We start from the raw sequence: 19,189 nt of genomic DNA on the forward strand, positions 1-19,189 counted from the left end.
AAAAAACAACTCTGTGGACTTTAGTCTTGATCTGGATGCTACTACGATTTTCCCCTCAGCTACTGTTAGAAATTTAGGTATTATACTCGACCCCTCACTATCCTTTGATGCCCATATTCGCAGCCTCTGTAAAACGTCTTTTTTTCACCTGCAACGCATTGTCAAACTTCGACCTTTTATCTGCAGAAATGATGCAGAAATATAAGTGCATGCTCTGATTACGTCCCGTCTCGACTACTGCAATTCACTCTTCTCTGGTTTATCAGCTCACTCAATCTCACGTTTACAGTACATACAAAACTCGGCTGCCAGAATGTTAACCTCCAATAAAAAATCTGCCCACATTACCCCTATATTATTTGATCTTCACTGGCTTCCAGTCTCATCTCGCATAAAATATAAAATCATACTGCTCACTTATAAGGCACTAAATGCTCCCCCCCCCCATCTTTCTGATCTTCTCTCATCCTATGTTCCTTCACGATCACTCCGGTCTTCAAATTCTGAACTTCTATGGGTTCCTAGATACCGTCTATCCTCTGCGGGTGGCAGATCGTTTTCTGTCATTGCTCCAACACTATGGAACTCCCTACCAATTGCACTCAGAACCATCACCACTTTGACTGAATTTAAATCAAGGCTTAAGACCCACCTTTTCAACCTCCACTATAAGTCAATGCATATGTGTTAGAAGTCCTTCATTTTCCTGAAATGTGGTGTATGTTTCATGTACTATGTAGTGTTCTTTCTCTTGTTCTGTATGTTTTTGTGTCTGTGTTGTCTCTGTTATTAACTCATGCAGCTGCATGTGATCCTTCGTCCTGGGCAAATGTCTGATGAATATGTTTATGTTCATGTATGTTCATTATATTTCATCTGCTTTGAAATATTGTACTCTGTAAAGCGTCCTTGAGCTTGGGAAAGGCGCTATATAAATTAAACTTATTATTATGATTATTATTATATCAGTAGGAGAATGCTGAGGATGGAGCCACCAGGAAGGAGCAAAAGAGAAAGATCAAGAAGAGGAGGAGGTTTATGGATGTGGTGAGAAAAGACATGCAGGTAGTTGGTGTGACAGAGGCAGATGTAGAGGACAGGGGGGTATGGAGACGGATGATCCACTGTGGCGCCCCCTAATGGGAGCAGCCGAAAGAAGAAGAATCGAAATTCTATGAATTTATACTGAAATGACTAATTGTAATAAATCTTGGTAAATTTTTGACTCTATATTTTGAATTGAATTAAATTAATAAAGTGGCATTAATCAATACCTGATATATTATAGATTTATATTTTGGACCAAACCATGTATTTAATGCTGTATAGTTTGGCTGAAAATAGGGACATGTGCTGTTTCTACTGTAGTCATGGTGACAAGCATGTGAATCAGCTGAAAATGAAAATGTAAAATTTACGGACGGATAAGAAAAATCACTATTGCGTGTCGGTGCTGTTCTTTTGGACCTACTCTTTGTGCCATTCGTAGATCTGATAAATGTTTCCGAACACGATCTTGTCCTTGCCCTTCATGTCATCCGGAACCCCCTCCTCCTTCATGCGGCTCATGTAGCCCTGCAAAGACACGGAGAGTCTAAGGACGTCGTTACCAGGGAGACAATCGCACGGACGTCAAAACGTGCGATGGCACAATCTGACGAGGTGGTACCACCCACCACCGGCAGCTCACGTCCTGTTCCAAACCGGCACATTGTGCGTGAACATGTCAGTGTCTGTGAGCGAGCAGCACCGTAACGATCACGTTCACTAAATACAAACGTGTCCACGGGGCTCAAAAGCGAGGGTGAGGCACCAGATCCAGCCGAACTGCGCTCTGTATAATTATAGCCATCCTTCTACACTCACAGTCCTGCACTGGTCCAGAGCTTCCAGACATCCCATGACCTCTGTGACTTATACTAGACATGTAATTCTATTGGTTTGACCTTGTTCTTACCTCCACCACCGCACCCAGGTCTCTAACATAGTCTCGCTCTGTTTCCACCAGCTCCAAAAGCACATAGCTGCAGAGAGAGAGACAGAGCGAGAGAGAGCGAGAGTGAGAGAGAGAGAGCGAGAGAGAAAGAGAAAGCAAGAGAGAGAGAGAAGGTCAAAAAAGGAAAAAAAAAACTAGCCAGGAACAAGAATCAGACTATTTTATGGTAACGACGAAAATGGACCTAAAGCAGATATTAAACTCAAATCTTGACCAAATCCAACCCCAAATCCAATCTACCACATAATCAACAACAAAGTTCCTCCAGGGGGTATACGAGGTGGTATCAAAACATTTGGAGACTAGTTTTGTAACCTGCCAATGGTTGGCAGCACGAGGCTGCACCCACAGTCACAGGGAGCACCGACCTTCATAAGTCAGTGTGCCAATAGACATCGGGAGCTGTGCAACTGGTGCTGTTCTGACCACATGCATTAACCACATCCACTATTCTGAACACGTGCGCACCCTGTCACCGAGCTCTCCTCACACGTGAAAACGACACCATCTCACCTTCGCACCCACCCTACTCGCCAGATTTGGCTCCTGCAGACTTCACCCTCTTCCTGAAGATAAGAAGCTAATCGCAGAAGGTGTTTGACATACTTCGAAAAGGAGACTTCCAGGACATGTCCCAGAAGAACACAGGGGGTGCTGTATTGCTGTGCAAGGGGACTGTTTTGAAGGTGACAGTGTAGAAAGGTAGAGAAATAAAGTACTGTCTTGTAATCGGAGCTTGTCTCGAAACATTTTTGATACCACCTCGTAGACAAGTTTGTTATTTGGAGTATGTTAGGGTTTAAGTTTTAAGGGTTAGAGTTAGTCCTGAAGGAGAAGTTGGATCAGATTCAGCTCCACACCACGGAATGTTGCTTCTATTTCAAGGACAGTATCGCAAATGAACAGGACTCGTTGATCCTCTAATGCAGGCGCTTACTGGCGCTTCTTAAGGACGCTTGTCTTGCGTTCTTCCATCTCCTCGGCAGGTGACGAAGAAGACAACAGCGAGTAATCGGAGGGATTACATGACGGACTTCTGCTGTCTTTGTGGTCAACTGAGAGGGAACTTGGCCGGTCCTCCAGACTCTGAGAGACCAAACAGAAGATTAGAGTGGTAGAACCGGCACATGTTTATGTAGCATGTCGGATAATATGAAGCTCAACATACCATCTTGCTCTTGACAAGTTCTTCAATGGCGATCACAAGTTCGGCAGCACTGGGGGTCTCTGAACTGCTGGGATGCCCGGAAAGACGAGAAGCCTGAAGGTAGAGAGTAAAGCTTTTATACTTGGTCTATTCTAAACCCTGTGTAATTTTCTTGTCCCATCAACCACTACTTAGCAACTGTTCATATAAAAAAAAATTGCTTTGATCGAGACATTCGATATATTCGCTTGTCACTTGACGAACTATGGACCTACGGATATGTTTTTCTTGTGCATCCAGTAGAAAATGGACGACTCACTCTTTGAGACTACTCATTCGTCTGAGTCACATTAAAGACTCGTTCAAAAGGACTTGTCACGATCATGTACATACTTCTGCCAAGGGGGGTTTTGCCAGAGCTGTTGATGAAAATGAGTTTCTATCAAAAAATACCAAACCTAAAACTTCTATATCTTGTAGTAGATGCTTAATGAAGATACTTGCCTTAGATGGCAACAGTTGCAGTTCAAGAATCCTGTCCATATAAGGTTCAAGCCGTGGCTGGTCCAGGACTTGCTAGCCAATAAAAGTGGCAATTGCAAGACTTTTGGAGGGGCTTGGTTTAGAAAAGGCTTTTGGGTTTATGTAACTAAAGAGTACTTATAGCACACATAACATTCTGCTTCATGTGCTGGTACTCTGGAATACTCCATTAAAGAGAAGCACTATGGACCAGGTTTTTGTTTGGTCTGAGACGAAGGACTGATGAAGTATTCAAAGGACTGACAGTGAAGCAAAGAAAGGAATGATGAAGAAACATAAAGAAAGGAAAAGAATTAAAAAGAAGGAAAGGCTTGGTTGGAAAAGGAAGCTACATGGAGAGGTACGGGAACTGGTATGAAAAAGATACAGAGCACAAATAAACAAGATGCTCAGGTGTAAACCCGGGAGAAAAACAAGCGACATTAATGCAGTAGTATTAGATAAAAAATAGGCATAAGAATTTTAGCCTTTCCGAATTAAATGTACTGTAACAACCACTACTTTCACCACTAAATTCCATTAACATCAGACAAATCGCTGTTGCCTGGTTTTGCTTTAAGACATAAAAAGGAGTTACTGTAGCATTCGTCGATTTCAAAGCTGTGTACAGTAATATAACTTCATTACCCTCGTAATCGGTATCTTTACCTTCTCATCCTGGGAGTCCTGATGGAGGAGACTGTGCTGTTGGATGGGCATTGGTGGTGGCAGAGGCACGGCCTCTTCACCCTCTTCCTCTCCACAGCTCTGCATGCCCGAAGATGATGATTTGGACAGTGTGCCACTGCTTAGGCCCTCGTATCTCATCCGCTGTAGGAATAATTGGGGGTGAAGGCAGCAGGAAAGTGTAAATCCATGTTAAACCAAAGGTGTATTCTAAAGGGTGGCACATTATCCTGCATATCTTGGAAAAACATACTATTTAAAATAAATATTTCCTCTATATATAAAGGGGTACGCTGTGTCCTAAGTGCAAACACCATCGACATGTTACAGTGTCGCACAACAAATGGCATTTGTTTGTTTTCGTCTCTCACCTCCTCCACAGTCTCGTCCTGGGGCGTCGCAGCGTTCTCATCCGAGTCCCTCTGCAATTCACCGCTCTTGCGGTTCTTCTTGTGCTTGTGTGCGAGTTTCTTGGCATTTCCATCGGCTTTCCCGCTGCTCAGACGCCTCACCGGGCTCGTCAGCCACTTACGCAGGGTATTTCCAGGGCGTTTGGCGCCCGGAGAGCCGTGAAGGTGCCTCGGCTGCAGGGTGGCGCTGCCTGATATTCCCCCGTCATTACTGGACACGGAGAGAGTGTCTGGAAAAACAAAGATATGGAAATACTGCAATATGACTTTTATAAAACTGATTTTTTCCCCCACACCAGTGTGCATTATGGTCTATTATAGATTACGCATGATATAAAAATAACACGACAGAACAACCAGCATCATAAAACTGTCGGCTTGTCTGCGAAAATCTACTTTCATCACTGGGTGCAGGCTATTTGTTGGTACCTTGAAAAATGAAAGTTACAGCATTTTTAAAGACATTTTAGGAGTTTAGTGAAGCCTTTTGTGTAAAGGTTTTTTTCAAAGAAACAAAAGCAGATATAAAGGTCCACAGGCATGGAGTGCGTTGGTAAACTGGGATGTTTGGATAATATTGTGGACTGGAAGATCTTGAGAAGCCAGCTACTGTATAAAGCTCTGACCTCAACCATGGAATCAAGGAATGAGGACATAACCATGATGAGCACCATCACCCTCCAAAAAAAAAATCTCCAAATCTACTAGATCTTCCCAGAAGAATGGAGGTTATTTTTAGAGCAAATTGAGATAGAATGTGGAATGGGATGTCCAAAAAGATGATCTGCTTTGTTTTGCATCAATATGTTGCTTTAATGTGTGAAACTTTAGGATCAAGTCCAAACACTAGTGTAAGATTACACACATGATGCCTGAAACGCTGAACCAAACGCAGAACCGCTATTAATAGTCGACTGCACCGTTTTCTGCTTCAACCTCATCTTATAAGGGAGAAGATATTTTTATTTTTTACAAATTCTGCGGCACGGCCTCTAAACGGGACCAAGCTAAAGCTTATATAACGCCTGTGTCAGATGTTCTGCTTTGTATCGAACTCTCTGATCTCCTCAAAGCTCACAGATCTTAAAAAAACCCAGTATTTTGGAAGTTGCTAATTGGTAGTTTTATTTTTGGGTTGCTTGTTAATAGGCGACTTTACACTTGGAGCACGAAACTTTCCTGCTTGTCAATACATCTAATGTGCAAGCAAAAAAAAGGCCCACAGGCTGTGTGTAAAATGTAGTCCTTGGAGTTTAGACTGAACGGTGTGAGAGTAAAAAAAAGCGCCAGTATAAAGCAGGAGGAACAGGGTGTTTGGCACTAAACTGGAAGGTTATGGTAACTGGATTAATCAGTTTTTACAACTGTGGTGATCAGAAAAGCATCGCTGCATTTTGGTTTGTTCTGCATTTACAGCATTTAGAAGATGGCCTAAAAAAGTGAGTAGTTGATGGTTAATGGCTTTGCCCAAGAGTCCAGCATCGGACCTTGGTGGTGCTGGGATTAGAACTTGTGACCTTTTGATCCAGTGTCCAATACCTTAACCATGGTGGCACCACCTCTGGTGAAAATCTGGCTAGAAATTCGTTTCTGATTTATGGCACATCTTGACAATAATTTGCTTCCTATTTAGAAGACCAGGTGACCTGGAGAAGATGCACATGTGCTCCAGCAGACTCTCCAATAGAGTCCCACTAAACTCCATTCCTGTTCATTTATAGTGGATCTTGTGGTAAGAGCTTTTTCTCTCTTTGTTTTCACGACTTCTTTACAGTTGCGCTTAACCTTCACCACTACAGACACACTTGTTTTCGCTCGGATCTCTGCAGATATCTCATCATGGATGCCAGCTGAAGCTTCTTCCGAGCCAAACGAATCTGCTGTTCATCCCAGATGATTCATCTCCACATCAACATCTTGAGATCTTTATGGAAAACTCTCTGATCTCACATTCAGATCAACCTCGGCCTAACCACGGACAATCAACTGTCCTAATGAATATCATGATTATAATCCCGTACGCCTGCAGTAAACACGTCTCTGGATTTACAGCTGCATAGTGCCCCCGACAGTTAGGGTCCATAAACGGAGACGCCGACATGATGAGACGTTTTCAGCTGTCGCTTTGACCTCTGGAACAGCGACCTCTGAACTTTCACACAAATACAGAACATACGCCGAAATAACACGACACGAATAACCCAACCCGGGCCACTGAGGGGTCCATGTCCATGACACCGCAAACTCGCTTCACACGCTAATTTACATTTTGTGTCCTGATAACAGAAATGATTTTAATCACAGATTATTGTATTGCATTATTGCACAGAACAGATGAATGATCGAGTCTGATTGGTCAGAAGGCTGGTCCATTTTCTATAATCAGAAGAATCCATTGTGCAGATTACAAGTATGTTATTTATGTATATATATGTGTGTGTGTGTGTGTGTGTGTGTGTGTGTGTGTGTGTGTGTGTGTGTGTGAACACCTTCACTGCATCAAAGCTTGCACAAAAAAAGAAAGGACACCGTTCAGTCCCTGCCAGAGGTGTTGCATATGCAGTGACCTGAACAACAAAAACCTCTCTTCATGTCTGTGTTAATGAGATCTTCCTTCATCAGTCAACTCCGACTGCAGGAACCCTGCTTCTCCGGTCCTTCAGAGGCAGGAGAACAAAAAAACCCAGGACACCGTAATACTTCAGGTTTAATGCACCATAAATGTGGAATAAATGTGGTTTAAATGTGAAATAGGACATTCAAAAATCAGATAATCTTATAATTAGGTGTTCACAAACCTTCATCTATATAGTGTAGCTCACAGTATGTCACAGTTAAAAGCATTACACAAATAAAAATCTATTGATTTATAACAACACGGAAACTAAACAGATCAAATCAAATCTTCTGTGACGTCCGTAATTGACTAATGTTTAACTCACACTCAGAACTTATGACTTCATTATTCTGATGATATTAGCTTTGCTCTGGCAACATGATCAAATCCAACTTAATTAGCAAAATTGTATTCGTCTTCAGGCTGACTGGATCTCTGTGTTTGATAACACACTAAACACAAATGTGTTTCGGTTAAACTACAGGCTGGCGCAGATCAACTGGAAATTTGGGTACTACTTGTTGGCGACCCCGAAGGCCTCGGCGCTCATTTGGAATTGTTGTGACCTCGTTTTGAACCACTTGCCGTTAGTTTGAACAGATCGGCGCAGTGGTGCACAGAGAACGTTCTCTGTAAAGGAGAAATAAGGAATTTCAGGGTCCCGTAAAAGTAACAAGCCTTAAATAAGAAGTCCGCGGATAGTGTTTGAATGTCCCGCACCCAGACAATATCCAAACTATATCGAGAAAATTTTTTCACCAAAAATTCCCTTTGTGCATCACTCACACTTTCGTTCTTATTTACAGCCAACTGCTCCATTATAACTAACAGAATGGGTTTTGAAACGAGTTCCCACCAGCTACAAACAATCTCAGGGTTCCAAAATTTCCCTACGCCACAAAATAATGATAAAAACAATCTCTAAGTGTCTTAAACTTGCTCGCAAGAAATCTCATTTAAACCGGAATGGCTTTCATACACATCTACAGCTGTGTGGAGAATCCGGAGCCGAGCACTTATTCCATACTGAACGTGCTCCGTTTGACCGAGCCAACAATCTGTGTGAAGGCGTTCTCCAGAGACGTCCATTTAATGAGGACCGACCTCCTTTTGAAGTCCCGAGTTTAAAGCTTCATGTGAACATGATGCAGGAACTCGTCTTGTCTATTCAACTGCGATTTATGAGGGGAGTCAATAGTCACGACACATTCCTGTCCTGCAGGGTGCGAAAGAAGGTCGGGACCTGAACCGTCTTAAATCCTTAGCCGTTTCTCAATTAAATGAAGATGTCAGCTTCATTTCATCTGCTTCATTTCATATACTGTTTAAAGATCACCAACACGTTTCTTTAGTAAAAGAACGATCCACAGAGATGACAAGTTCCTGCTGATAAACAAGCACCAGAAATCTCGGCTCGTCTGAGAACTTAGTGCAGGCTCTGCAGAACAGAGATGTGGAGAGCAATGCGAGGAATGTACCATAAACTCCCTGGGGGTACGTCAAGAGTTTAATAACATGCACCATACAATAAAAGGTGAGAACAGGGAATGGAAAAAAAAGTGCATACATAAAGTTTGAAGAACAACTAAAGCAGTATAAATATTTCATCACGCAGTATGATGTCCAGCACGCCATTAAACATGCCGATAGAAAGAAAAGGATAAAGGAAGAAATATCAATACTTAATTAACATAAATCACAAATAATGAGATCCCCTGATTGGTACGTACCCAAATCCAGGAGCCAGACCTTGCAATTTTCACCGTGTCCACTTGCAGATTTCAGATGATACATGGGACTCAGGGACAGAAGTGAGCTCAGACTGTGTGCCATGCTGGAAGAAGGTGTGGGTTCACCCCGTATACAGAACTGTTTAACGGCAAGTAGAAAACCGTCCGACACATAACGGATGGAGGAAAGACAGAGAATGAAAGAAGGAAGCAAAGTAAAGGGTTGTGCTAAATGGAGGGAGGGAGGGATGGAAAGAGAGAAAGAGAGCAAGGGAGGGAGGGAGGGAGGTGGTGAGAAAGAGGTGGTTGCCACAGAGAAAGAAGATCAGGAGGAGGAGAAAGAGCAACTTCCAGTTCTTGTTGTTTTAGTAAAGAATTTTTGAAAGAATTCTGTGTTCACCAAAGCTTTCAAATGTATTTACTGTGGTTTTTCTCAAACCATTCATCTTTCCATCTTGGACCACAACCCTTAGAGGTTTCACCATAGGACAAAGGAGATCCAGAAAAGCATTTAACTGAGTGTTTCTTTGAACTTCTCAAACATGCCCTGAAACTAAAGTACATATGAGGTGGTATCAAAACGTTTGGAGACTCGTGTCCTGGAAGTCTTCCTTTCGAAACGTGTCAAGCATTTTCTGTGATTTACGCCGGATCTCCACAAGGGTGTAAAACACAGAGCTGGATCTTCATCTTCAGGAAGAACGCATGCACATGTGGTCAGAACAGCACCAGGTGCACAGGTCGGACTTCCCTGTGACTGTGCGTGCAACCTTGCGCTGCCATCTGTTGGCGTGTTACAAAACAAATCTTTTTCTTAAAACGTTTTTTTGTACCTGCTCGTACTTAACATGAAGCAGCTACTTTGTTTTGCACCAACCTACAAGACCACAGTCCCACCCAGCTGGGTTCTTCTGGGTGACAAGAGCAGGGCTCACCAAATTCCCAGGTCAAAGTTCACGTTGTCAAATGTTGCTTTAAAAAGCAGAAGTCCCTGTAGCAAGAGAGGAGATCAGTAAATCCCATGGCTTAGGGGCATCTCTGGGAACTTGATTTGAGGGCTTTGAGGTTCTAAAATGTTATGTGAACAAGAGCTATTATTATTACAGGAATGTTACAGTCAGAGGTTGAAAAAGTCATAAAATATTCTGCTCAGTTAAAAGTACTTTTAATTTAATGAGATTTTACTTGAGTAAAATCTAAAACTTTAGTTATGAAGTTCATGAAGGACAAGGAGATATAACTCTCCTTAAAAAAAAAGAAAGAAAAGAAAACCAAACAAAAAACACTCCTGAATTTGAGTCAAATGTGAGTCTTGGACTTTTTTTCTGGTTCTGCATCACTGCTTTCTTTCTTGTCCATCTTCATCTTTCTTTCTAGCGCATTTGTTCTCAATTTTCGTCCTTGCATTATTTTGAATTTTTTACAATTGAAAATATAGTTACGTTAAATACTTTAAACAAAACATACTTAAGTAAAATTACAGGTTGTAAAAACTATTTAAAAAAGTAGAAGTACACAAATTAACTACAATTACAGTAACGCAAGTAAATGTCTTTCGTTACTTTCCACCTCTGGTTCCACTCTAACCGTTAAAAACCTGCTGAATACGTAGTTCTACTAAGGTTCTTTCTAAGTCATGCTGCGTTGCTGGAAACTGGACCAGAGTAAGTCTGGTAAGTTTCGGGGTAATACCAGGTCACCTCAGCATTGCACCTACACAGACAAGTGCCTCTCTGACGAGTGATGGCTGATTAGTGCAGGAATATAGTCATGGCATGGTGAGGAGCACAAAGGTCCCCCTGTTGCAGGGAGTGTTTGGCGGGGTCCAGTGCCTGGGCGGTGGCCAGTAGGGCTTCTTCCTGTTGCTCAATGAACACACACAAGGCTCCTTTGCCACTCCTTCCAGCATTAATCAACATTCAGGGAAGGATTCGGCTTCGGTTCCTCCGAGCGACCGACATCAATTGAACGCCGCTATGTCCCAGTTGTCAAAAAAATAAATCAATCAAAGTCGTATTCCAGGTCTCTTTTTACACGTTCTATAAATACTTATTGCCTCTTGTTCAGAGAGCGCAATCTGAGACCTTTCTCAGGACCGCTGTCTAAAGATCTACAGTCTCTGGATGATGGAATGTGAACCTGAACCATCTCTAGATCTCGGATTGTGTATCTCTAGGCATGGGGAAAAATTACACTCTGAAATGCTCCGTATGCTTTCAGGGGTGTCCAAAACTAACCAAAGTCCCAGCACTGTCCACACGTTATTCAATGCTCAATCTTCAATCCTTCCAGTCTGAATGAGGTCGAGACCCTGCAAGACTCCAGTGATTCTGTGGTGATTATATGGAGATTAACATCCTGCACTTCTTCCATATTTCATATGATTTGAATCCGTCTCTTCTTACCTTCCGATATCCAGATTTAAGGGGCTCCAAATCTTCACACTCGTTTTTCCCAGTTATGGCATTCTATCAGATTCCCTGAAGCTGCACATGTTATGTTGGTGTAAATGAATGTGTTACATGTTTTTATTTTTTTGTGTGACGTTTAGATTATTATTATAAATAGCTGTGACTCCGAATCCTCTGCTATATATACTATATATTACTATATATTTTGTAATTTATACTTATATTTTATTTAGAATTATTATTAATTATTAATTGATCCAATAAATGGTCTTTTTGAGAACCGTGTAATTCAGAACGCACCGAATAAATAGGGGGAAAAGGATGAATAAGAATCGAACATGCTCTACTACAAAAACACAATAAACAGGAAACAAGCTCTAAGTCACACCTGGATTCTTTTCTCCATTGTGACATTGTGATCCAGAATGAATAAAAAGCTCTCACTCGCAACAGCTCCATCACAATGAGGGTCCAGTCATCGCTTTAGATCTGACCACAGATGCCTACGCTCAGGAACCATGCCAATGAGTGCACCTGACTTCCTCTTTGTTAGAAAAGTCTGAGCAAGCAGAGCACTTTACACCACGTAGTGACTCACAGCGATGAGGGCACACTGCGCTAATCACACATGGTCAGAAATGCTTAGAAAGCAGGAACCTGCTAAAACAGCACATACAATACAGCTTTCATGCAGAACCAGTCACTTTTTCACCTTCTGGGTTGCTGGAAATGTCTGGATGATAAGTGTCAGTGTTCTCCACTTTTGTGTGTGTGTCATGGTTTAGACAAGTTCGTATGAAACATGTGTGGTGCCTATCGAGCAGTTCCTGACTGCATGATGATTATTCTCACAACATATCAGCAGGTACAACAGTCATCATCCAAGCCTAGTGTTTTTAAACGTGTACAACAAGTACGACTGCAAGTCACAGGATGACTGAACCACAACAAAGAACTCAAAGTTCTCTTCAGAACCTACACTAACTGCAGAGAATAATTCGCTCTAAAGGTTGGAAGTCTGAGTCATCGCTGAATCAGCTGGAATTCTCCTACACCAGTAAGAACCTGTTTGTGTGGAAAGGCCTTCAGGCTGGGGAATGATGAAATACTTTCTCCAGACTTGACTTTAAAGGAGTCACTTCAGGGTCAAACCAGTGAAACATCAAACACAAATCTCAAGAAATTCATCAGGGACTGGGGGCATGGGGACATGGGGCAGGGGCAGGGGCAGGGGCATTGGCATGGGGGCAGGGGGGCCGGGGGCATGGGCAGGGGAGCAGGAGGCATGGGCAGGGGGGCAGGAGGCATGGGCAGAGGGGCGACCCTGTCCATAGGGTACGTTTGCAAACAAGGTTTGACGACCTGGTAATATAGAATTAATCCCGAATCTTCCACAAAAATAAGCCTCAATCAATCGCATTATCAAAGCAAAACTCTTTGGTTCTAAAGAAAACTCAAACATTAATCTCACCTTTATGATTAAAGATCCCCTCCATCTCCATGCTGCTGCGAGAGTGGGCGATGCACAGCATGGCGCTGGGCACCAAGCCTTCCTGGGCAGGACAGCGGTCTGTGGTGCGCACCAGGCACCAGTCAGGTTTGTCCTGGCACCTCTCGAGCACCTCCACGGTCTGACCACGCCTGACGCTCAGCTCCGAGCCATTACTGGCCATGAAGTCGTGGATGACCACCGTCAACTCGCAGCCCCCAGATAGCTGTGGAAAAGAGTGAGATTGTCATTGGGAATTCAGATCGGAAATGGTTTCCAATTTTAATCTCTGTGAAGAGGTTTGCATGTTCTACTTATATTTGTATGGGTTTCCTAAAGGTTCTCTGGCCTCCTCTTCGCTCCTCTGGGTGAACTAGCTTCTCTAAACTACCTGTAGGAGTGAATGTGTGCATGTTCAAGGTGGTATTAAAAACTTTAGAGAACATCACCCCTCAGATCACCCCTTAAACTCTGGCAGTAGAACTCGTTATTGATGGTGTGGCCCCATGAATTCTCAATGCACAACGGAGCAAATGAGCACTCTCTCGAGCTGCAGAACCGCCTTGCCTTTTTTGGATTCGGAAGTTGATGGGCTCTTCCACTGTGAAGACTCATCTCAGGGTTTTCATCACTGATCCTCGACAAGAAGGACAGCTTATCCACAGCACGCTGAAGGTCTTCCTGATCTCTCATCGTCTTCCAGTGATGATCTTCTGCAGTACAGTAAATGTTCCTGGCTCTGGATCCACCATGACCGAGAGCTACTGGTGATGAATAAATTACTAATTGGGAGTGGTGGCTTAGTGGTTACAGAATTGGATCTGAAGATCATAAGTTTAAATCCAGGTCCCACCAAGCTTCCATTCCTGGGCCCCTGAGCAAGGCCCTCATTGTATGAATGAGATCTGAATGAGAGTGCATGCTAAATTCTGTAAATATAAACGACTAATGAAATAAAGATCTTGGTTGATCATTTGTGATGGATTGTTCCTTGAAGATCTCCAAAAGCATTGATTGATAAAGCAGGTTCATATGAACTTTACATCTATAATAAATCAATTCAAAGTATTGATTACAATTAATCAGAAAAACAATCAAAACAAACGAATAAACATCCTACCAGCTGGTAGTGTGGCATCGCCAGCGAGCAGAAAAGCTGCACCACAGACGCTGAGCTCTTACACTCCATACCTTCAACCTTCTTCTTTAATTCACATCAAAAAATCCAAAAAATCCAAATCCTGTGCTTTAAAAAAATCCATTCTTGGAGCGACACTGAGAAGGAACACGGCGTTCGTCTCCATCACCTGCTCTCTCTGCCTGGTCCTTCAGCGTGCTGTTTGAGGCTGGTGACACGTCTCGGCGTCGCCGCGGAGACGCATCACGTGATTTTCCGAGCTGGTGGAGTTATTTAAAGGAGCGGGAGGCTGATTACAAGCTCGTAGTGCTGACGGGTACGGACGACTTTTACACCTCGTACAACACCAGGTCACTTGTGTGTGTGTGTGTGTGTACATGTGTGTGTGTGTCACTGAATAAATCCTTTTTTGATACGCTGCATCAGTGTGTAACGAGTCTTTTAAACTCCAGTCATTCGTTTATTTTTTATAAAAACGTTATTCTGTGTTTCAATTTGCTTTTAATGCCATTCATGGACCTGTGTGTGTGTGTGTGTGTGTGTGTGTGAGAGAGAGTGTGTGTGTGTGTGTGTGTGTGTGTGTGTGTGTGCGGGGTGAAAGACTCGCGCTGGTGATCTGGAGACAAAAGCAAGTCTGTGGGAGAGGCGAGCAGAGCCAGCCAGTGGGTGGAAGAACGTCTGTGCTGTGAGGAGGAACTCCAGAGATGATGGCGGCTCCTTCTCCAGGTGCTCAGCTCAAAGGATCGTGCAGACACCTGGAGATTAAACTCTATATAGATAACAGGTTGTGGAAGTCCTGCTTTTTAAACATCTCATTCTACATTTAGTCTCCATGTGCTGTTCTAATAAGATCCACTCTTCTGGGAAGATGCTCCACCAGATTTTGTGGAGATTCAGGAAGTCAGGTACTGATGGAAGTGAGGTGAGAAGACCTGGATTGCAGGTCAGTGTTCACATCCGTTGTCAAGCTGGAACAGTTTTGCATCTTCCTCCTCATCCAGAAACGTCCTACATAATTGTGTGTCATATTTGTGTTTTTAGAAGAACCACGTACGGCTGGAAAAGCCAGGTGTCCCGATACTTTTGTCCACATAACCTAGACAACAAACACGGCGGTGTTTCATTTGAGCTGCTGCGTGTCTTCACACTCACCTTGTCACTGTCCAGGGTGTTCTGGGAGGTGCGGGACGCGATGGAGATCGTGTCCGGCTGGCTGCTGACGTCACCCTGACTGTCCAGCTCCTCCCCCTCTCTGTGATTGGTGAAGAAAGCAGTCAGTCAGGAAAGAAAAAAACATCTGTCTGTCTGTCTGTCTGTCTGTCTGTCTGTCTGTCTGTCTCTCTCTATCTATCTATCTGACTCCAGGTGTTGTACCTTCTGCCCTTCAGTTTTGCCCCCATGGTGGTTTTGGGAATGTGGATGGGTTCCTTCAGTGCCCCCCGCAGGTGAATGGTTCGTTCCTGAATCACCTCACGCACGTGTTTGATCCACTCCTGCTTATTCTCTATACTGGAGGCCTGGGGGTGTAAATCACACACACATGTCCATCATCAGTACCAAGAGTATGTGTGTGTGTGTGTGTGTGTGTGTGTGTGTGTACACGACAGCATTTGTACATGACTCATAATTCTTAGCAGAACTTCAGCCCACACAGCAACACTCCTGAGTTACATAAATATGAAGTCCTGAAAGATTTTTAGTCGTGCAAAAGTAGTGAAACGAGGAGGTGGAGCCAGAGTTAGTGTTTTAGCCCCGCCACAGAAACCCCGCCCTCCACAGAAAGCCCTGCACAAATTGAAAGCCCCGCTCTCCCCAAAAGCCCTCTACTGAAAGCCACGCCCCTGTTGGAAGCCACGCCCACCTTCAGAACGATCTTGTTGTCAGAGGTAGGTGTGCGTCCGACCCAGAGTGCGAATTTACACGGATCTCCTTCTACGTGTTCCGTCACCCCCAATTCAGAGGTCTAGGGAGAGAGAGAGAGAGAGAGAGAGAGAGAGAGAGAGAGAGAGAGAGAGAAAGAGGCTTTTATTAAAGGACATATTATAGGGGTTTTTCCACCATATTTAGCTCCTCTCTCACTAATGTCCTCTGTGTTTTTCAGGGACAGTAAACGTTCTGAAAGTCTGAGGAGCACGAGTTAGTACCAGAAGCTTGCTCTTGTACAGGTACTTGCTCCTGCCGTTGGAGTCTTTGACGTCTTTGCTGAAGATGAGCGACATCTCAAACAGGAAGAGGTGACGATCACGACCCTTACGGATCAACGTCTTCGGATCCCACACCTGGAAGGATTCCTGCAGGATGAGCTCACCCTGAGACTCCAGATTCTCATCGAAACCTGCCGAGAGAGAGAGAGAGAGAGAGAGAGAAAGGGATAGGGGAGAGAGAGGGAGAGGGAGAGAGGGGAGACAGAGAGAGAGAGAGAGAGAGAGAGAAAGGAAGAGGAAGAGAGAGAGGGGGAGAGGTGGGGAGAGAGAGAGAGAGAGAGAGAGAGAGAGAGAGAGAGAGAGAGAGAGAGAGAGAGAGAAAGAGGGGAGAGAGAGAGACAGAGAGCGAGAGAGAGAGGGAGAGAGAAAGACAGGAAATGAAAGAAAAATAGAGATAGAGATGGCGTCAACGATGGAAAGAAGAAAAAGAGACCGAGTGATGGAGAAAAGGAAAAAGAATGACAGATGGCAGGTTAGAAAGAAAGAGGGATAGAAGGACAAAGTGAATGAGGGAAAAATAGAGAGAGAAGAAAAGATGGAGAGATATAATGAGGAAAGGAAAAGTGATGGAGAAAGAAAAAGAAAAAGACAACTAGAATGGAAGAATATCCCAAAAATGTGTGTGTGTGAGTGTGTGAGTGTGTGTGTGTGTGTGTGTGTGTGTGTGTGTGTGTGTGTTGCACCGACCTTCCAGCATGCTGAGGTGCATGGCATCGTTAGCTCTCTTGGGCACACTGAGCATCACCTCCAGTCCCTCTTTGATCTCACCTTTACCCTCCTCACAACACGTCAGGAGCTCCTACACACACACACACACACACACACACACACACACACACACACGTTTAAAAAATAACCTTAATTAAACAATACGACTCATAATGATACGTTTTGTGAATTAATGAAAAGTGTGTTGATCTTTACACACACACACACACACACACACACACACACACACTGACTGTCTGGCCCACCCACCTTGAGGAGCAGCTGGTACTTGGTGATTCTCTGCACAGGCTTAATGAGATAGGAGGAGATGGAGTTTGCCAGCCTGTGTCTCTGCTGGATCTCCTGCATCCACACACGCACACACACACACACACACACACACACACACACACACACACACACACACACACACACACAAGAAATAGAGCAAAACTGAAAAGAACAATGACCCTGTCCAAAAATATTCAAATGATGGACAGCATGGAGGCGGAGCCACCAGAACACATGGGGCGTCGGTGCTAGGATGATTTACAGGTGAAGGTTCCTGTGCATGTTCTCCAGTTCTCTAATGGTACCACTGACTTGTCTGGCATTTGGATGCTCACCAGAAAAACCCATCACGATTGCTATTGAAAGACGATGACTCGTCCTTGCTGTGACCTTCACAATGTGTTCACCTTGCGGCTTTCCGAGATGATTCCACATGCGCTCGTTCTACAGATATTGCTCTCGGAAAACGGACGAATAGACAGATGGACGTCTGATTGGTCGTGAGGGTGTACAAGCTCCCGCAAGGCGTAAAAGAGTAGCTAAGATACACTTACGTCAAAGTAGGAGCTCGCGTGGTCCACGATGAGCTGTGTGGAGTCCGGCTTGTTCTTACAGTAGTTCACGTACATTTGGAACTTGTCCGCCTGGAGGACACAAAGACGCAGTTACACACAAAAGTTCATCATATATTTATATGTAAATTGAGAATCGAAAATGTACACAAGTTAACGCAAAAGTTAACGCGATACGAAGCGCATCTGATGAAATCATCATTTCATCAACTCGACTCTTTCACAAACACGCCTTTGTAGCGCAAAGATGAAATCAAACCAGACGCTCTTTTCCCGTTCCGTCTGCAGGAAGACGCAGCTCTACCTCTGCCATGTTAATCTGTATTCTATGCGACTCTCAGGACACGCCTCGGTCTCCGTAGTGCTGCGATACGTCATAATCACGTAGCAGCAGTGAATACGAATGTATCCGTATCCCTTATAAATGCCAAATAAAGACAAATAAAACCGTGTCTGATTATAACAGTCAGCAAACACAAACGTTTAATCCATTAGTCACGTGTTCTAATCCACTCCGGCTCTCTTGAGGCTCAATTATGAGCAATCGATCCCACAGGTTTTATCTGAACTCTCTTCTCCAGACACTCACCCACGTGACGAAGCAGTGGCCGACATCTTCAGGCAGCTGCTCGTACTTCTCCAGCTCTTTCAGGAAAATGCTAGAATAGAGTAAAGAGGAAAAAAAATGAGGTTGAAAACGTTTCTTTTTTACGCCCAAAAATTTAACCCAAGGGCGCACTTACTTATGGTGGAACTCATAGAGGTCCTGCATGTTGCCGAAGATGATGTGCTCTTTGTTGATGATCCCTGCTGGGATCTCTTCCACACCGCTCGTCATCTCCCAATGATACGTCTGCAACAACGCACCGAGATGTTTCCTCAGGCTACGTTCGTACTTTTATTCTTCTCTCTCACTTTTTTCTTATGATGAAATTCGCCAATTCTTTCACTCGGGATTAAAATAGATGTACACTACAATATACCCTGTCCTGATTTAGCTCATTTGCTAGCCTGCAGGTGAGAATGCTGGTCTTTTTAATACCCAAAGTGAACCTCATAGTCTTTCACTTGAACAGGACGTTTATTAGTACCTATAAAATGTCAAAAGTAGTCTTTTTCCTGGCCATGCTACAGACTTCTTTCTTCTTTGAGAAACTTTTGCTAGGAAAACAAGCAGAAGCACTTTAATCCTTTTCCTGACATTGTGAAACATGCTAGTTTTTTTGCTAACATACAGTAGTTAGCTTTGGGCTGCTGGTTCTTCTTT

At 43.7% G+C, this 19,189-nt stretch overlaps 1 protein-coding gene across 7 annotated transcripts in view; it reads right to left on the reverse strand.

The window, feature by feature from the left end:
* The window catches only part of LOC124384131 (triple functional domain protein-like), a 74,353-nt gene that overhangs the window by 11,755 nt on the left and 43,409 nt on the right, over nucleotides 1-19,189 (reverse strand). For 5 of the 7 annotated variants that reach the window (XM_046846707.1, XM_046846708.1, XM_046846709.1 and 2 more), the window contains 16 exons: nucleotides 18,666-18,775; nucleotides 18,512-18,581; nucleotides 17,905-17,994; nucleotides 17,330-17,422; nucleotides 17,039-17,150; nucleotides 16,292-16,482; nucleotides 16,009-16,110; nucleotides 15,522-15,664; nucleotides 15,300-15,399; nucleotides 12,992-13,235; nucleotides 4,724-4,992; nucleotides 4,335-4,496; nucleotides 3,165-3,257; nucleotides 2,934-3,082; nucleotides 1,958-2,024; nucleotides 1,472-1,575 (listed from right to left, as the gene is read on the reverse strand). In XM_046846707.1, the coding sequence (XP_046702663.1) occupies nucleotides 1,472-1,575; nucleotides 1,958-2,024; nucleotides 2,934-3,082; nucleotides 3,165-3,257; nucleotides 4,335-4,496; nucleotides 4,724-4,992; nucleotides 12,992-13,235; nucleotides 15,300-15,399; nucleotides 15,522-15,664; nucleotides 16,009-16,110; nucleotides 16,292-16,482; nucleotides 17,039-17,150; nucleotides 17,330-17,422; nucleotides 17,905-17,994; nucleotides 18,512-18,581; nucleotides 18,666-18,775 (2,099 nt within the window). The other 2 variants (XM_046846713.1, XM_046846714.1) reach the window with 2 other exon arrangements.

The sequence above is a fragment of the Silurus meridionalis genome, chromosome 4 (assembly GCF_014805685.1).
Source record: "Silurus meridionalis isolate SWU-2019-XX chromosome 4, ASM1480568v1, whole genome shotgun sequence".
Lineage (NCBI taxonomy): Eukaryota > Metazoa > Chordata > Actinopteri > Siluriformes > Siluridae > Silurus > Silurus meridionalis.